At 36.2% G+C, this 17,913-nt stretch overlaps 1 protein-coding gene across 2 annotated transcripts in view; it reads right to left on the bottom strand.

Moving 5' to 3' along the window:
• Window positions 1-17,913, bottom strand: part of ANKS6 (ankyrin repeat and sterile alpha motif domain containing 6) — a 35,893-nt gene that overhangs the window by 9,625 nt on the left and 8,355 nt on the right. Inside the window, exons 4-13 of one of the 2 annotated variants that reach the window (XM_015854245.2) lie at window positions 16,293-16,497; window positions 14,383-14,489; window positions 12,562-12,710; window positions 8,877-9,081; window positions 8,184-8,233; window positions 6,968-7,171; window positions 6,252-6,417; window positions 5,433-5,602; window positions 2,427-2,616; window positions 993-1,109 (exon numbers count right to left, since the gene is read on the bottom strand). In XM_015854245.2, the coding sequence (XP_015709731.1) occupies window positions 993-1,109; window positions 2,427-2,616; window positions 5,433-5,602; window positions 6,252-6,417; window positions 6,968-7,171; window positions 8,184-8,233; window positions 8,877-9,081; window positions 12,562-12,710; window positions 14,383-14,489; window positions 16,293-16,497 (1,563 nt within the window). Of the gene's footprint in view, window positions 1-992; window positions 1,110-2,426; window positions 2,617-5,420; window positions 5,603-6,251; window positions 6,418-6,967; window positions 7,172-8,183; window positions 8,234-8,876; window positions 9,082-12,561; window positions 12,711-14,382; window positions 14,490-16,292; window positions 16,498-17,913 lie in introns of both variants that reach the window. The other variant, XM_015854244.2, reaches the window with a different exon arrangement.

Here is a 17,913-nt window from a genome sequence, read left to right as displayed (position 1 = left end):
TGTGTGCAGGGTCACCAGCTACCAGACCAGGCTGCCCAGAGCCACATCTAGCCTGGACTTAAATGCCTTCAGGCATGGAGCACTCGCAACCTTTCTGAGCAACCTGTTCCAGTGCGTCACCACACTCTGAGTGAAAAAACATAAGTGAAAACATTATCCAATGAAACTATGTTTAATATAATATACCCTATATAAACTCGTTTTCACTGCAAAGATGTTATCATTCCATTCTCAAATATATTTTGGTTCTGTTTTATTTCCTTCTTTGTTGTTAAAAACTAGAAGGAGAATTTTACTGTCTAAGCTTCTCAAAAGACACCAGGTATCCTGATATGCACAGATTTTTCTGTTCACCACTCTGGAAATCCTCAGTTTACACAGAAAAGCCCATAGAAAACTGAAGTAATAACTGCAATTGAGTTTTATTTTTGACAATTTGTTTGACATGCTTAAACTTATAAAGGTTGGCTAAGTGAGGTTAACCCATGCGAAAAAGTAACTTGTTTTAAAAACATGATATAAGAACTTTTTCCACTCAGTTTGACAAAAAATATCATCTCAAAGAAATAAAATAGAACTTACATCAAAAGCCCTCAGATATAATGCTAGCTTCCTTTTTCTTTTTAGGCTGCTAGCTGGCCTTCTAAATTTTCATCCTGTTGGTGTGCTTTTGTTATAGGCTATGACAGAATAGTTGTCATAGACAACTATTACAGTTAACACTTTTCACAAACTTAGACAGTATTTTCAAGTTTTCTTTTCCTATTTCCCTCTTCCTGTTCCTGTATTATACACTAATTTTGAACAAAATCAGAAACCTCTCAATTCTGTAATTCCCACATTGCATGTGGTTTCTCCTTTACTTTTTCTCTAAGTTTTGTTTTACATATCTAGTCTTCTTATCTACATCCCTGAACAAAGCACAGGCTCTCTGAGCTCTGCCACATTTAGCAACTCTTCTGTACTGTTCTACATAAGCAGGGTGGGGTTACCTTTCTCCAAGTTTTCACTCCCTCCTTTTGCTCTCATATGGTTTCTTCTTTCATGATTCTCCACTTCACTAGTTCTCAGAATAGGAAAAAGCTGTTGATGGTCCACCAAGTGGTTACCTAAGAAAAAATGATGCGCACTTCTGAATCACGCTGCCTATTGGTCCTTCAAGCGATGACCAAAGAAAACGAACTGGAAAATTAATTCCAGTTTACTTAATATAAGAAATAGGTAACACTGCATAACGTACTCTTCTGATTACTGCTGGGCCTCTGAGACATTACTGATGAATGATTAACTCACAATAAGAGAAGGCCTTGAATGAAAGGACCACTCAAGTATGAAAGCTTACAAGCACAGTGAACCCAGAACTACTAGAGCTTCTGACAGCCTGTACCACTGCTACACAAGAAACTTGCTGTATCATAGCATCAGTGGTGCTGTCATAAAGCTCTGCTTCTCAAGGTGAGATCATAACAGCTGAAGCTTGGGGAATTCCTCTTCTTTTCCAAGAATAAGTTATTGTCCTCTCACTATATTTCTAACCTGACAACATTTTTGTTATCAAGTCGTTATTATAAAATGGCACTAACTGAAGCATGAAAGGATTTTCTCCAGTAGTCAGTACAATATGTTACAGCTAGGACGTGATAAGTGGACAGAAAGTGGGTCAAATAATGCCTCCCTTTAGGGTAAACAGGGAAGTACAGTGCTAGTAGAAAGTTAGTGTAAATGAAAATAAAAATCAATCCTGACACTTTCCAAACAAACAAATAACAACTACAGCAAATATAGAACAGCTGCCTCTTGTAGAAACCAGATAAAAGTATCCACATCTCTTATTTAATAGATTTTGAGTAGTGTTATTTTTCACATTTTTTTGGAATAAAGTAGTTGATATTCTATGTCCAAATATCCTGTAGCAGGAAGACTTCTGAAAATGAAAGTTATTTAAAAAATAAATAAATTCTAAAAATAAAAGTAATTTAGACCCAAAAATTCAAGTTAAAAATAATCTCACTGGAAAAGTATGAATTGGTAGGAATCAAAGTTGTCTTTCTGTAATGATGTGTTTCACTGAGTTTATTAAAACTGTATTTTTATTCCAAATGTGGGGAGAAGTTTTCTACCCTTAGTAAATAATATTTGCCAGAAAATGGGGGAAGAAAGGACATGCCATAAAAGTGGCCTACTTACATACATGCTCTATGATAGCTTTAAGATGGTAATTATCTCCTGCAAAATGGGAGGATTATAGTTTTTGGAAGATAAACATCCACTGTTACTGCTGCAATGCAAACCTCGTAGCAGAAAACACTAAAATATTTTTTCTACATATGAAAATGTTCTCACTATCATGCAGATAGACAACAATCCAGTACAATTATAGTTTTAAACACTATGTAGTCTTGATGTAATTACAGTGATCAACTCACCATCTTCTGTAATAGTACCACTGCTGGAACCATTGCTCTTGGCCTGTCTGTGAGAAGAAGAGAGAGAGGACTCCACATTGTGAACCTTAGGAGATGGAGAGGGTGATGGGGAAGGTGTGAGAGTTGGCGATGTGCTTTTAGATGTAGATGAAGTCCCAGATGGAGGTCTTTTGTTCATCTCTGTTTTTTGCTGTAATTAATAACATAATTATTTCAGGGGGGAAAAAAAAGTCTTTACTGATAGATGGTACTTCAGAATTATTTATGATTCATAGAATCATTCTGCAGAGCATGTAGACACAAGTGGATGTATCTGTTTGATTCATACTGCAACAATTTGAGTAATACTGATTTATCCAAGGTGAGAGTCTCTCAAATTCATGAAGGAAAATACAGGAAAATTATTTTTCATAAAGCAGTTATCTACATAACATTGTAATTAGTCTGCATATAAAAGGTGACATTTTGACTCAGGTCAACATAACACAGGTCTTTTTTATTCTGGGTTTTAATGAAATAAATAAATCCTTAATTAAAGCTTCTCGGAGCATATCAGATGCTATTTTAAATTAACATTTCATTTAACCTATAGCAAGAGTAAACCAAATTGCAGGTATATTAAAAACCCTTGCTTTGCTGGAGTGAAAGTTTGCAGTCAATCATCAAACTTGATTATTACCTAGCCCCAAATTTCTCTCTCTCTAGCCTATTATTTGACATTTGTAGAATGCTCTTCTTTTGGTGTATTGTCTGCACTTATACAAATTACATCACCCTGTAAATTATAATTAAGCTTTTTGTTTTCTTTCTTTAAGGCCTGTACATTTTCTCCTCTCATGGACAGCATCTGCAAATTGATCAGTGTAACTTCACGGCACTTTAAAGATCAATTACAAATTGACAACATAATCTTAATGGGAGGACACAACAGTTTCCAAAATGGTTACAGACAGTACATTTTCAGTACTTATTCTGCTTATTACAACAAAGTGGGCTGCTTAAGGTCTTGCAGCCAGCATGGATAACTGTAATTGAGTATTCCTAGAAGACACTGCTGTCCAGAAAATAATCCCAGAAATAATATGTGAAAATCTATAGCAAGATACACACCAATAACATGTTTTATTATTGATGGATAAACCTAACTTCATCTAGACATCTTAGCCAAGAGCACTGAAGAGTTGTTGCCTAAGATACTAGCATAATTTCTATTTTAAAATCTTTTCAATAAAATTATGAACTGCATTCCCAGAAGATGATTTACAGTGCATTGTTACTCACTACTTCTTTATCCCCTAACATCTTCCACTGTGAGCGTAATAATTAAACTTCTTACTGGCAGCAGCACTATAATGACAGGCCTTAAGATCAGCAGGTCAAAGCTTACAGGCACACATATTACAACTTAATAGGCTAACAAATGGAACTAGGAAAAAAAGTATGATTTTCTGGGGATATAAGCAGTTCTGAAATTATTTCCAAGACAAAAACAAGCTGAGAGCAACTGCTGACAGTTTAATTAGAAATATATTGGTCAGTCCACCTCTGAAAGAAAAAAGCATTTGGTACCTGTTCAGCAGGGGAGACTTTAAGGAGGGAAGAGGATAATAAAGTGACTTTGTCTACTAGAAAGAAAGAGACAGATCATTTATAACCTGCAGAGCAGTTATGTGGAGTAGAAGGGAAGGAAAGATTATGAGTCCATAGCTTTTGGAGTCCAGCAGAGTTATAGATTTTTAGCTCTTAATCTCAATTTTAAAACATGACTGGTAGTCCCTTCAAAATCAGGGCTGACAGATCACACAGTGACTGTTCATAGAAACTATTTTTGCAATGGTAGTTGCACGTTTTTCTTTTTCTCTGAATGCTGCCCTCTGAAATTTTCTTTATTAAATTACTAAAGAACTTCGTGAGTTCATTTAACATCAAAATTTCAATTATAAAACATGCCTATTCCTTACTGTTCCCATAGAAGACATTACAGAATGAGAGAGCAAATATAATAATTTTACATTACAGCATTATTTATGTTTCTTCAGGCAAAACTCTAAGAAGAATCTTAGGAACAGGCAAAGAAAATCAAACAAAAGAAAGAGTTGTCTGGAGACTACACAAGAAAAAATTGAGCTTTTCTCTTGGTCTGTGTACTAACAGTTGCAGAATAAAGAACTTAAGAACTAAAACTCCAAATGATGCGCTCTCTTTCTTTTTCTGTCTGAAATTTAACTTTTTTCTGTGTGAACAAACACACGTATTTCACAACAGTATATTAGATCTTCTGCAAGGGTGCTGCTCTCTAGCATGCCTCTGTGCAGAGTTTGGAGACTTTAAATCTTCATTGTTAAAAACTTTGCTTTATGCAGCCATTAGCTTCAAAGTCTACACACACAAATGGGCAGGTCATGAAGGTATAGCTATTTCAGGAAATCCACAGAAAAGTCAGCACAGATAAGATATCCAGTGCTTGTGAGCAACACTTGATTTTGGTAATGGCATCTTGATGTTTACACAGTATAAACACAACGCTTTGTGAACCAGTACCTGCATACTGTTGGGATAAGCAGATCCTGGTACCCACTATCTAATGTTCTTCATTCAGGTTGTTCATTTGAAAGGAAGCTTTCCTCACCTTCAGAGGAAAGCTTAGGAATAACTAATATGTAAAACACAAGACTCAATTACACATCAAGGATGGAAGTCATAAAAAATATGATTTCAAAATAGCAGAACATTTATACTTCAAAATCAAGTATTACATTTACTGCTTTTAAAAGAAAGTGAAATTAATAATAAAGCACAATTTTATTTCATTATTAGGTCTGATCCTTTGAGTATTTGTAATTAAAAGAAAGTTTTGTAAAGCTGTAAAGTTTCCACTGCTTTATCAATTAATTTATTTTAGGCTGCACAATCTCACACAGCTGCACTTATCAATTACTCACAACTGATACGTGATCTATCAAAATAAGTCAATTCAGAAGCAGAAAAACTTACATTCATTTGTACCTTTACTACGTGTCCATTGCCAACTGTTTGAGCACACTGCATATCAGAGAGGGTGGATGAAGGAGTTGCCTGGACTGGACTGTTGTGTTGGCTGGGCTTCTGTTCAGGTAAGCCTGCTGCTTTTCTTCTTTGGGCTGCAATCTGAGATAAAACATTGTCTGCACTTCCACCTAAGGAAAACAAACCAAAAAAAAACAACAACACAAAGAGTCAAGGAGACCATCAATTTTAGAAGTCTGTTAATAATCAATTTACCTCTCTTCACCATTCACCCCCACTTCAGAACTGACTGCATAAGTAAGAGAGAACTTTAAGGTTCATAACTGTTCAGGAACTTGGTGCCAAAGGTGCCAAAAAGCAGCTATAAGAGGAGAGGAGCCAGTCTTGTTTATGCACACACACATGTTTATAGCTGACTTTCATCCTCTTTGGATACACTTCCTGTGTTGCTTTACCATATTTTCTTTACAGCTGGCAGATACAATTCAAACTACATATGTAAGCTCCACAAAATACATGCTGTAATGGATGAGTGTATATCTGATCAACCATCAGTGGATTCAATAAAACAAAAAAAGTTCTTCTGATAGAGGAGTTAGCCTATGAGACTTCTGCAACAGATGTGAAGCTTTTGCTCCATTATGTAGGCTTCCAAAGTTCACTTCTGTTTCAACACTTCATAGAAATGTTGATTGTGCAGCAAGAGGAGACTTCAGAAGAGGTTTAGTATCTTCCAACATCATTAGAAATACTGCTTTTGTTTTTTGCTTGAATCAGGTTCAAGTGACTTTTGTATTAAAAATGATAGCAGCATGGTACCTGATCTATTATGCAGTTCTCCTCCATGCCTATTAATTCCTGCAATGTTATTGGATCCACCAGAAGAATGAGGAGAATGGTTGAAATTGGTAGAATTTGAAGGAGATGCAGGTCTTCTTGCAAATGCTGGTAATTTGACTGGTCTCGTACCTTTGCTAGCAGATGTCTGGAGAAGAAAAAAAAAATATTTCTTTCTTCCTTAAGCAAAATAAAAATTAAACTTCAACTGCTATTTTACATATTTTAAGTTCAGGAACGTTCAATAAAAAAGCAGAAAGATACCCAAAATATTCTTACTTTGCATATATGTGTACAGTTCCTAAAAAACTGAGAAACCTTTTTCTTCTCTCACAGGTTGCCTTCAGAACTAGAGCAGCTTCTGATCCACTAGAATGACTGTGCCTACTCTGGCAACTAATACATATGGGTGGAAGCAATAGTCTCTTTAGCAGTTTGCAGCAAATTCCTTATGGCTAGATATTTGTTCCAGTGAACATCAAACGAGACATTTTATTTCACAGAAAGCTTACACACCATTTACGTTCCTCCCATAGAGGTATGCATTCTTTCTAAAAAGCAGACCTTAAAAGGAGAAACCATTACTGAGACAGTAGGTTCAAAATGATTTCTAAACAAAGAACTGATGTGGTTCACCAGCCAGCATGCCCTGGACATAATAACACACAGAATTATTTTTACACATTTCATTTGCTTACCACATCTGAGTTCCCACTACTGTTAAAATCATGCTTGATTGCTCTCTGTGGCCAGGCAGTTCTCATCTGTTCAGCTTTGCCATCTTTGCTGATTCGTGTTCTATCAGAATTCCAAAGCTCAAAACTTGAGGGTGGTAAGAAAGGGGGTATCACTGCTTTCAATTTATCGCTAGGCAGCCTGGTAAATGGAGCACTACTTCTCAACTGAGAGAGAGAAAAAAAGAAAAGAAAACAAAAATGAGATTCTTCTTAGAATGCTAGTGGGAGCTAATGATGCTGTTTCAAAGTTAAATAAAAAGACAGAGACAAATGCATTTTTAAAGAAAATTAAATGGAAATGAGACATAAAAGTACCATCTGTGGAGATGCGTAGCACATAATAACAGACAGAATCCAAGCTACATCATGGCATGAGTAAGTTCATTCACTCAGTGCAAAGAATACAGTTCACAAAGCAGCACACACTGTCCCTTTCTTCATCAGTTTTAACATGAATGTTAACAAGCAACTTCCAAATAAATAACAAACAGGATGCTTGGTAAGGCTATCTTCTCTGATCTCCTAGACAAGACACCTGGAAATACTGAACAACTGTTTGTTCCTGCTCTACATGCATCTCCAAAAAAAGAAAAAAGAATAGAGCAGCACAAGTGATACTGGCTCCCTGGAGTTCTGTCAGTGAATCCTATCAAGATTTACTCAATCTTCTTAAAAGAGGAAAAAAAAAAGATCGCCAACCAAATTTAATGACATCTCCATGGAGTAACCTGAAGGAGAGCTTGAAGGTAAAGCACAACAAAAGAATGGGATGTCTCAAACTATTTCATGGTCTACTTTATTTCTTACTTTCAGATTGCTCTGTTTCATGTCTTCCTCACAGCATACCGCTTGTCAGTGAGTAATCAGCCATTCAGCCAATCTATTTTATTAATTCACTGCTGATCATACAAAAGTAAGCATAACTCATGAAAGAAGTCAGCATTCATCAAGTGCTGTCATACTGTACTATTTGTAGTAATTTCTAGTCTATAGAACAACACATGTATCACAGCTTGTCAGTTCTGCTCTAGTGACTACCAAACAGCGATAGTTCTCTTTGTAATGGTTACTTGGATAGCATGTAAAAAAACCACAAAACACAGCGAAAGCAAAACAAACAAGCAATAAAACACAAGGAAATACTAACTGCCTTATCTTCTGAACATGCTCAACATACCATGGTTGTCAATAATTCATCATCCTTCCCTCCTTTTGCAGTGTTTACACCTGAAAAATACATAAATGAAACTTGATTGTCTGCATGCCCGTGCTTTTTAGTCTAAATGACAGCTTTTGTTTGCACAGCACTATAGAATCACTATGGTTCAAAAAGATTTCTAAGATCAGCTAGTACAACCATTCTGAAACATTCAGCAGCTGTAACCTCAGGAAGCACAGAAAATTACATTTTCCACTGATGCCTCATATACCTAAATTAAAGTTAAGTCAATAATCTTTCCTCACATTACAAACTGTGGGGCCTTTTCATAGAGATCTGTACAATTTCAGTAAGTGTTCTTTATAATTTGGGCTTTTCTGAACTTTTTTTTTTCCTCAGATTTCTTTTAAACAAACTGATTTAACAGTAACAGTAACAATTCTTGAGTGAACTGTCCATTCCTGACAAAGCTAAGGGTTCCTGCTACAAAGTAGTACTATTGTTACTGTAGCATTTCCCTGCTGAAACAAGGCTGCCCACAACATTCAGCACCAACAGCCAGGAGTACAAATGTATCTCTTTCTATACCATACAGATAGAATTTGTGACCTTCCAGCTACACGAACCTAAAAAAGTTAGTACTTAAACTGGAAATACTATCATCTTGATTATCCCGTAAAAGCTATCTTTCAACTCCAGCTTTATCATTACCCGTGTTATTTGTGACCCAGGTCATAGGAGCATCAGTAGTTCCAGAAGAGTCTGTGTCACCCTGTGCAACTGCTCTCATGGTGGAATTTAATGAAGATTCAGGTTCATCAGGAAAAGGCCCAAACTGATTGGAAGAAAAGCCATGGCGCAATGTCTGAGTCAACTTCAGCTTGCGGAACCGATTGGACATCCTACTCCACCAAGACTAGATTGAGAAGGAAAATGAACAATTTAGTTCCAACTAAAATAAAAACATGAGGAAAAGAAATGTACAATTAGGTAATCTTTACTTCAATGACATAGAAGTTCCAGAGAGAAACTACAAAAGTAATGTCAAAGTGACCTGCAAATATCAACCGAAACCTTCTTCATCAGGCATAGGTAAGAATAATCTTTCTCCTTACTCTTCATTTGGAAAATAGCTTACAATACTTTTCCACACTAACTGGAAGGATGAAGTAGAAAACAGTATTATGTTAATTTGAGCCAGAAAACTTTACAGCTACATGGCATATACTTAACCTGACAATAAACTTTCAACTACATCATCCATTCCTACGCTCTATGGCATCAATGAACTGGAATGCATTTTTTTTATTTTTTTTTTTCACTTTTAGAATCATACATAGAAATTTAGAAATTACTGGAGCTGCATGAAAGCCTCTCCTTCCGACTTTGAAAATTAGTGGCAAATCAAAAGAGTTTGACAGTATGACTGTCAAAATCAAGATTCATAATAGATCTAGTGCTGCTGTACAGGTAACTTTAACACTCCCAGACTGGGCAGCAACTATAGTCTGCAAAAGAGCAAGGCAAGGAAATAAAGCAATACTGAAAACAATACTGTTTAAGGACTACTTCACCTGTAGCCTCTACCTATGTAGGTATCATATATACGGACACAGTCTGAACTATTCTCGAAACAGAATTTAACCAAACAGATTACAGATTCTGTATTTTTACAGATGGATGATGCAAGATGGTTCCAGTATGTAAGACGGTTCCTCTGTTACATTTCTCTAGACTACACAGGACTTACAGTCTATATCAAGAAGACCCACACAGTTTGTATTAAACTTCATGGGGCTCGGAGGCAAATAAGTGAAGATTTTAAAGATGGTCTGATTAGTTCTTATTAGAGCCTCTTCTTTACTTTCTCGAACACTTAAAAAATTTAGACATTTAAATATTATAATTCTTTGTCGAGACTGCTTTATGTGATGTGCAGTCCAGACACGTACTTTTGTAGATTACTCTTTATACTTAGCCATTACTCTCACCATATATATCCCTCTCTTTCTCTGGCATCCAATAATTTTCAACTGCTTATTGATATAACTCTTCCCAACTGTCATAGCATAGAAATAAGCAATATAAGCTGAAAACTTATTGCCCATAAATCAATCTCTCTAGCAAACAATCATTAAGATGATTTTAAAATCTGCACAGACTACTAGTTATAGATAGAGTACTCAGACCTTTGTATCTCTTTGGAGCCATAACTAATAAAGATTTACATTACTTTCAGCATCAAAGACCTGAGGGAAAAAGACAAAAGAGATAAATGGTTCTGAGAAAGAAATGAAAACCAGAGTTCAGCATTTATTCACTTGCCAAAAGGAATACAAAGGGTGGAAAAATTCTTGCAGTTCTAATGTAGAGAACAGTGAGTTTACAAAAGGGAATGCTTGTATAATGTGGTTTGCTTGTAATGGGATCAGACTAGCTTCAATAAGCAAAAAGATCACATGGAATTTCCTCTCATATTTGCTACTCTTTACAGTGCTTCTGATTTAACATATGCTTTCACCACAAAGTCCCCTGAAATGAATTAAGTACAGCCACTACATTACAGAACACCTGCACTGCTCTCTGTCAAGAAAGGAATTCTAGCAGAGAGGTTCATTTGTCTTCTGGGTTTAGAGTACACTCATCAGAGCTCTGGAGTCCTCAGTGTGATGCTGCAGAAGGTTGTGTCCTGTCCATAAACCTTTTGCCTCACAGACATACAGAAACTGGAATAACGGTTTTTAAACTAGTCTGAAAAAAGCCAAGTAACAAAAATGTATTGATGGTTGAAAATAGCGTCTGTCAAAAGTCCAAAATCTAGTAGCAATGTGAGAATGCACTGTTATCAAAGAACAGAAAACGTTGCTGACACTTCAGAAATACCTAAAATATTTATACCAATATTAGAAAGTTAGCATGGGTTTGTCAGAAATAAATTACACCAAATTTATCTTTCTCTTTGTCAGGATAACGGTTTAAGTGGGTTGAAGGGAGAAGAAGATTTGACACAGCTGGACTTTAATAAAGCTCATCACTATCCAACATACCACTCTCTAAACAAACAAGGGAAATATGCTTCTAATAAAAGTAATACAGAGAAAAGACATACTAAGAAACAAACTGGCAACAATTTACTCTCAGACTAGGAGGAAATATTTAGTAGAATGAAACATGAGTTTGGAAATATTCATTAATAAAACCAATGATGAAACAGAATTTCATGAATTTTTTTTTCATCACAGTGAGAGAAAGGAGACCAGAAACTTTGTCAAGGAAGCTCCTGTCATACTCATTTGGTCTCTTTACATAAAAGCAAATGGGCCCCTGAAGTTCCCTCTCATTCTTCCATTTCCTGTGATTCAGAAGATTCCACGTTTTGCCACTTGCACTGACCTAGATAGAAAATTTATGTTTTGGTTGAGTCACCATAAATACCTAACTGAAACCTTCTGGTTAATTTGTTTTACAGTCCTGGCTCCATACAGAGAAGTTGTCAACATGGAAGAACAACTGTCGTAAAAGACAGATCCTCACTTAGGCATTCTCCTTGCACATCCAAAGCAAGATGAGTTGATGACCACCCCAGCAACTCCAAGAATGTCATTTTTACTCTCTGAACATTATAAGAAGAATAAGATGTGGAAAATACAATCAGACAGAATAGTTAATAACGTATTATAAGCAAGAGGGAGTAAATGTTCCCTCCTAGAAGCTTGCTGATTCATGATGACTCTAAACCCCTTCTTTTTATTATTCTTACATTTAGATGACAGAGACAGTCTCTCAGTCTCTTTGGCTGTCCCGCACATAATCACAGAATTTTTGCGTACATGACCTGAATTTCTATTTCCTTTCTACATCATCTTTCTTCCTTCTAGTGTCAACTATAAAAGCAAAATATAAAGAACTACTGTTGCTATTTCTACCAGAGCAAATACAGAAATAAGCAGCTTCTCAATGTGTTAGAAGACAGGAAAAAAAAAAAAATAAAATCCAATAACACAGCCACTCCCATTTCAAAGAAAAGAAGATCAGTTGCGAGCACAAGAAAAGTCTATGAAAATTAGATTAATTTTGCATGATTTGAAACTAGGATCATAACAGAAATTCAGTTCCAAACTAATGAACATAGTACCTTCCACTATTTAATTATCACTTCTATTTCTAGGCACTGAAATGTGCTTTGATGCTTCTTATCTAAAAGTCTTCTCTTTCCCTTATTACCTGAGGAGAAATAAAGCTGGACACATACCACATTTAATAAAACTGATTAACACTGTCAATCAGAAATTTAGAAAGGCAAAGATCCCCGCAACTAGTTACACATTTGATATAATCTGCTTCTCTGAAATGACCCCCTCTGCCTCACACATGAAGGATGAATAAACACATTTACCTTTAGACCTCCTTTGTCATCTGGCAGCATTGGGACATTTAAGGATTGCCTACTTCTGGAAGAAGGCAAAGATGATCTGCTGTTCAGCTTATTCTTGTCTTTGTCTACTTGCATGCATGCTGATGCGAGTAACCGTACAAGTTCTGTGTCTAAAAGAAAGAAATTAAGATACTTTTTTATTCTATTTTTCTTTGCCAAATCACAACTGATAATGCTGATTTTTTTGTAATTCCCACTGAAGATTAATAACAAATCTAAAACTCTTAATGCAGATAAGTACTGACATCTTTGTTTCTTGTCCTGCTTCCCACCCCTAAACCCCACACACTGGGATGTAGTCTTACCATCACCTTCCTAAAGATATTTAGCAGTATAAATAAGAACATGATTCAATTGGAATCAGTGGTTGTGACCAACTGAACTGCCTGCTCTAATATTCTGCATAGGTTATGAACAGCACTGTGGTGCACCCTTTTCTCACCTGACACAGAAGAGAAGCAGAGAAAAATGAATATTCTTTCTTCAAGTGCAGGTTGCAGAAAAGAAGCTTGAAATTAAATCCCAGAGAGAAAGGAGATGTTCAGCCTGGACAATCAAGGGACTGAAAAGACATGGTAAGCAAAAAAAAAAAAAAAAAAAAAAAAAAAAAAAAAAAAAAAAAAAAAAAAAAAAAGAGGAGGAAAAAAGTAAGAAAAAAGGAAAAGAGGAGGCAGAAAAAAAAGAACAAACATGAAATGAGGACAGGAAAGCAAAAAAATATTCTGTAAAATTGTATTTTACAAAGAAATAAGGAAAGACTTTCAGAAGGGCAGATAGAACTGACCTATATATTTCTCTTTCTGAACAGGTAACACAATCATAGAATCACAGAATCACCAAGGTTGGTAAAGACCTACAAGATCATCCAGTCCAACCATCCACCCATCACCAATAGTTCTCACTAGACCACATCCCTCAACACAACGTCCAAACATTCCTTGAACACCTCCAGGGATGGTGACTCCACCACTTCCCTTGGCAGTCCATTCCACTGCCTGACCACTCTTTCAGAGAAGTAGAATTTCCTAATGTCCAGCCTGAACCTCCCCTATTTAGTCCTACAAGAAGTTAATCATACGAAAAATATATTCACTGTTTTCTAAAATTTCGTATTATTAGTTATCAACTTTAAAAACACTAATTTCCTTAGCAGTTTGGATTTTCTATTTTGGAGAAAGCAATCCAGGTACCTAGTAAGGTCAACAATAAAGTCCCAAATTAGCTGGACTAAACAAACTACAATAAAATCTAATTGAGGTCTCTCCAAAGCATGTTGCCTTTTTCTAAAGTGCTCCTATGGCTAACAATTTGAAGACTAACACGTGACTTTTCTTGTTTTTTAGAGATCTAGTGGGAACTTCAGCCAGTTCCTTAGTCTTGTTCTGATTGCACTCTCTTTGTCCTATCCCTATACTACTGCTTACTCAGTGGAGACTTCTAGCTCCAGTTCCTACTTCAGTGCTATTAAGACACCACAGAACACACGAGCCACTACAATTAAGTAACACTGAACAGGGTCTGATGACAAAAACACCATTTTTTGGAGCACCTTCAAAAACAAAAACAAGAGGAACAAACTCACTTTGCCCACATGGTTATTTATCCATCTGAACAATTAATTCAGAAAACATATTTTTCAGACAGTATCTTTACTTGGTCCAGTGTAGCATGAACCTCAGCCAATCATCTGTAGGAACTTTAGTGTAATTTCCAGATTTTAAGAGTTTATCTGTTTCTGTTGCAATTATAAAGGCTTCCTCTGTGGTCTCTAAAATAGCATACCTGGGTCATTCAGCAGCATTATCAAGTCAAAAGCAGTGTATCCATTTTTCGCACGAAGATTGACATCGGCTCCTTGGTTTAACAAATACTTTACAACTTCTTTGTTTCTTCAAGGGAGAGAAAAAAAAATAAAAACACATTGCTTATATGAGGGAAAGAGATGAAGAGAGAAGACCAGCGCTTCATTTCCATTCTTTTATATCATTTCTCCTCATTTACTGATCAGTTTTACCTTTGCAATAGCTAAACAAGCATAACATTTGTCCACAACTTAGTCAAAAGCTGCCATGATTCTTTTGTTACACACTTTTTACTTACTACAAACCACACTATCTGGCATGCAGAAAGTCTGCCTTAAAAAAAACTAATTTAAATAGTCAGTTTCTTAAGCTGCCCTTTGGAAATAATCCTGAAAGTTGTTGCCAATTTCCCAGTGAAATTTCAGGCAAAATGCTGGTGGAAAAACAAAAGTCAGTCCAGAAGTTACTATACAACATTATTAATAAATAAAAACAACTTTATATTCATAACAGGTTAGAAATTGCATATAATAAAAGCCACAGTGACTAAAAATATTTTTGAACTCCAGACAGTCTTCACTTAGATATTTCCTTTGTGTGTCTAGAATTTCCTTCATGTGTCTAGAATGCACACAAAGATCAGCAATAACAGATAATACAAACACCTTCTAGCAAAAGCTTATAAAAGCAAGTTGCATAAGAGGACTCAGAATTAAACCCCCGTCACATATTCCTGAAAAAGTAAGCAGGACTTGCCTTGTAAATTAAAACCAATACTGTACTACAGCCTACAAAACAAGTCAGCAGACTGCAAAGCTATGAAAAACATATTAAGTACAAAATTCCTTGAAACTGACCTTGTATAAAAACGGTCACGCACAACCAACTCAAAAGAACAATGTTCTTAAGCAGCAATACATGGCCACCAACTCTACCACAGAAGCTGACAAACAGATCTTAGCATCTCTACTTCATAGCACTACTCCTATCTGAAGACACACCAAATAAAATCAGCCAAAAATGAAGAACAAATGTTCTTCCTGTCTTCTAACAAAAACTCTTCATATCCACAACGTAGTTCCTCAGCATTCCTCCCTTTTCTCCATAAAAATGTGTTCTCCTGCTTTCCCATTCTGCACCTTCAGAGCACACTGAGTTACTCAATCCTTCAGAGTTCTTGGCTCACATAGCCCTTGTTTGCAGAGATGACCCCACCAACTACTACTGCTCCTAACAAGGGGTAGCAGACTTTCTTTTGAGTATAAGGATTTCCAGTCCTTGTTTTCACAGACAAGAGGAGTACCTGAATACAGGAGACTCCTGCATTTAAATATTGTCAACTGTAGGACCAAGATTACATGTGACGTACCCAACCTAACTCCTGGGTTTTGACAAACAGCTTTAGAGAAAACAAGTAAGTTTTCTAGTAAACACATTTTGGAGAAGTTAATGAAAACTTCTGAAGAGGGGAACTTTAAGAATGGATTTAGGACCAGAAAACAGGGCACCGACCAAGGTGACTGCCTTGAGTTTCATAACTTGGGGTAGGCTTACAATCCTGCGTGCAGGTGATACTATTTTAACAAAAGCTGAAGGCTGGAAGTTGAAATGTCCAGCAAAAGTCCCAGTGCTTGCCTGTAGTATTATGTTCCCAGTGCTTACAGAGGAAGATTTCGATGTGCCACCCATTTCTTGAATCCAAACACATTCAGGTGTGCTCTGAAAAGCTTAATGCACTCTAAGGGTCTTAGAAAGCTGACGCTACAAGCCTCTAAAACTCTAGAAAGAGCTCTCTGCTTCTAGGATCAATACCATTTTATTTTATTTTTTTTTCTATCTAGATGTAAGAAGATGGAAATTGCTGTTAGACCCTGAAAGCACTTAACTTACCCATGGTATGTGGCCTGCATTAGTGCTGTCCAACCATGAACATTATCCTGTTTGTCAACATCAGCATTTTTCTCAACAAGGAGCTGGACAAGGGGCAGCTGTCCAGTTACAGCTGCAATCATTAATGGAGATGCGCCATCAACATTGGTAATATTGACTTGACTTGAGTCTTCATCAACTATCTCTTTAACCAGCTGAAAGTTGCCTGCAAGATAGAGATAAAAAATAATTTGCACATCAGCAATAAAGAACTTATCAGACAGTAGATTATTTAGATTTACTGACATTGGCCTACATTAACTGGAAACAATAACTAAGCCATAGAGGCTGTATAAACCACAGTACATCTAATGTGAAGATAGAGGTAGGTAACTTTTCCATAAAATTGTCCTATGATGACGTACAAGAAATAGCAGTGATGCTGAGTTGTTCAGCAGGACTAAGATCCCTGTTCCATTTCCACACAGAGAAATCACAGAAAGCCACAATTTTAGAATCAAAAAATAGAATGGCACTCTGAAAGGTGTTGGAAGTCAACCATGACAAGTAAGAAGAACAACATCCAGTATCAAACTGACCCATTACTCCTTCCACAAAGGCGGTTCTCTCTTTCTAAAAACCACTGCTGATGAGAAGTCACAGCCTCTTAGGAAAAGAGTCTATTCAAGTGCTCAACTTTATTGTATCCAGAAAGGAATATTTTTTTTTAAACTCTGGTTCTGATATTTAAATTAAATCTCCATTCATCCCTACTCATTCATCAAGAGTAATGCATTATTCCTGTCATCTTTTTAAAAAGTAAATCTAATGTTCATTCTTCCACATAAAAGAGGCCAGTAGTCACCAAGATTACATAGAACTGTGCAAAATATGGGTAGTATTTTTTTGTCTAAATCTTAATAAAGAGAAGAACAAGCATTTTTTAAAAATGTATGAGGTACTCAGGGGCATCTTCTGAAGAGAGTTTAAATTCACCCAGCTCCCTTACTTTTTTGATGTTGTATGGCAGACAAAAGCACAGAAGAAGCTAAAAAGAAAATAAGATCTCTGACTGACTAAGTACCATTGCAGGAATAGATGCAAAAAGAAATGAATCCTCAACTGCTGTGCAGATGAAAATATTTTCACATATTAAAACAAACAAACAAACAAACTAATATGTTGCTTCAGGGCTTGGATTTCCCTCAACAGAATCACTGATGTCAGTACTTTCCTTGGGAAGATCATCAGAACTCCAGGTAAACACCTGACCATATGGGTCACAGGTGCTCATGGGACTCTTTTTATGTTTTCAGTGGATATAAGATTCAATTTCTTAAGATTTAATATTCTTCCCATATTCAAAAAGATAAGTAGGTAACTAGGAAGCAGTTAGCCAGTCACCAGGAGCACAACCCATCACAATCTGGATCAAATTTAAATCAACAAGATGGCTCTGGCTTTTTCTGTTTGCCACAAGATAGATTCATCAATGGTGCGCTCATGAAATTCACTCTTCATCATGAGAGAATAGACAAGATCTGAAGCACTTTTTCATCAAAGCAACTTTTAATAGCAATTACAATGCTCACATAAGGAGTAGAGGCCAGAATACCTGTTGCAAAAATTAGCAAATCTGTTT

This window comes from Coturnix japonica, chromosome 2 (assembly GCF_001577835.2).
Source record: "Coturnix japonica isolate 7356 chromosome 2, Coturnix japonica 2.1, whole genome shotgun sequence".
In the NCBI taxonomy this organism is placed as follows: domain Eukaryota; kingdom Metazoa; phylum Chordata; class Aves; order Galliformes; family Phasianidae; genus Coturnix; species Coturnix japonica.
Note: the sequence above shows the minus strand (reverse complement) of the source record. Positions and strands in the feature narration are given on the sequence as shown.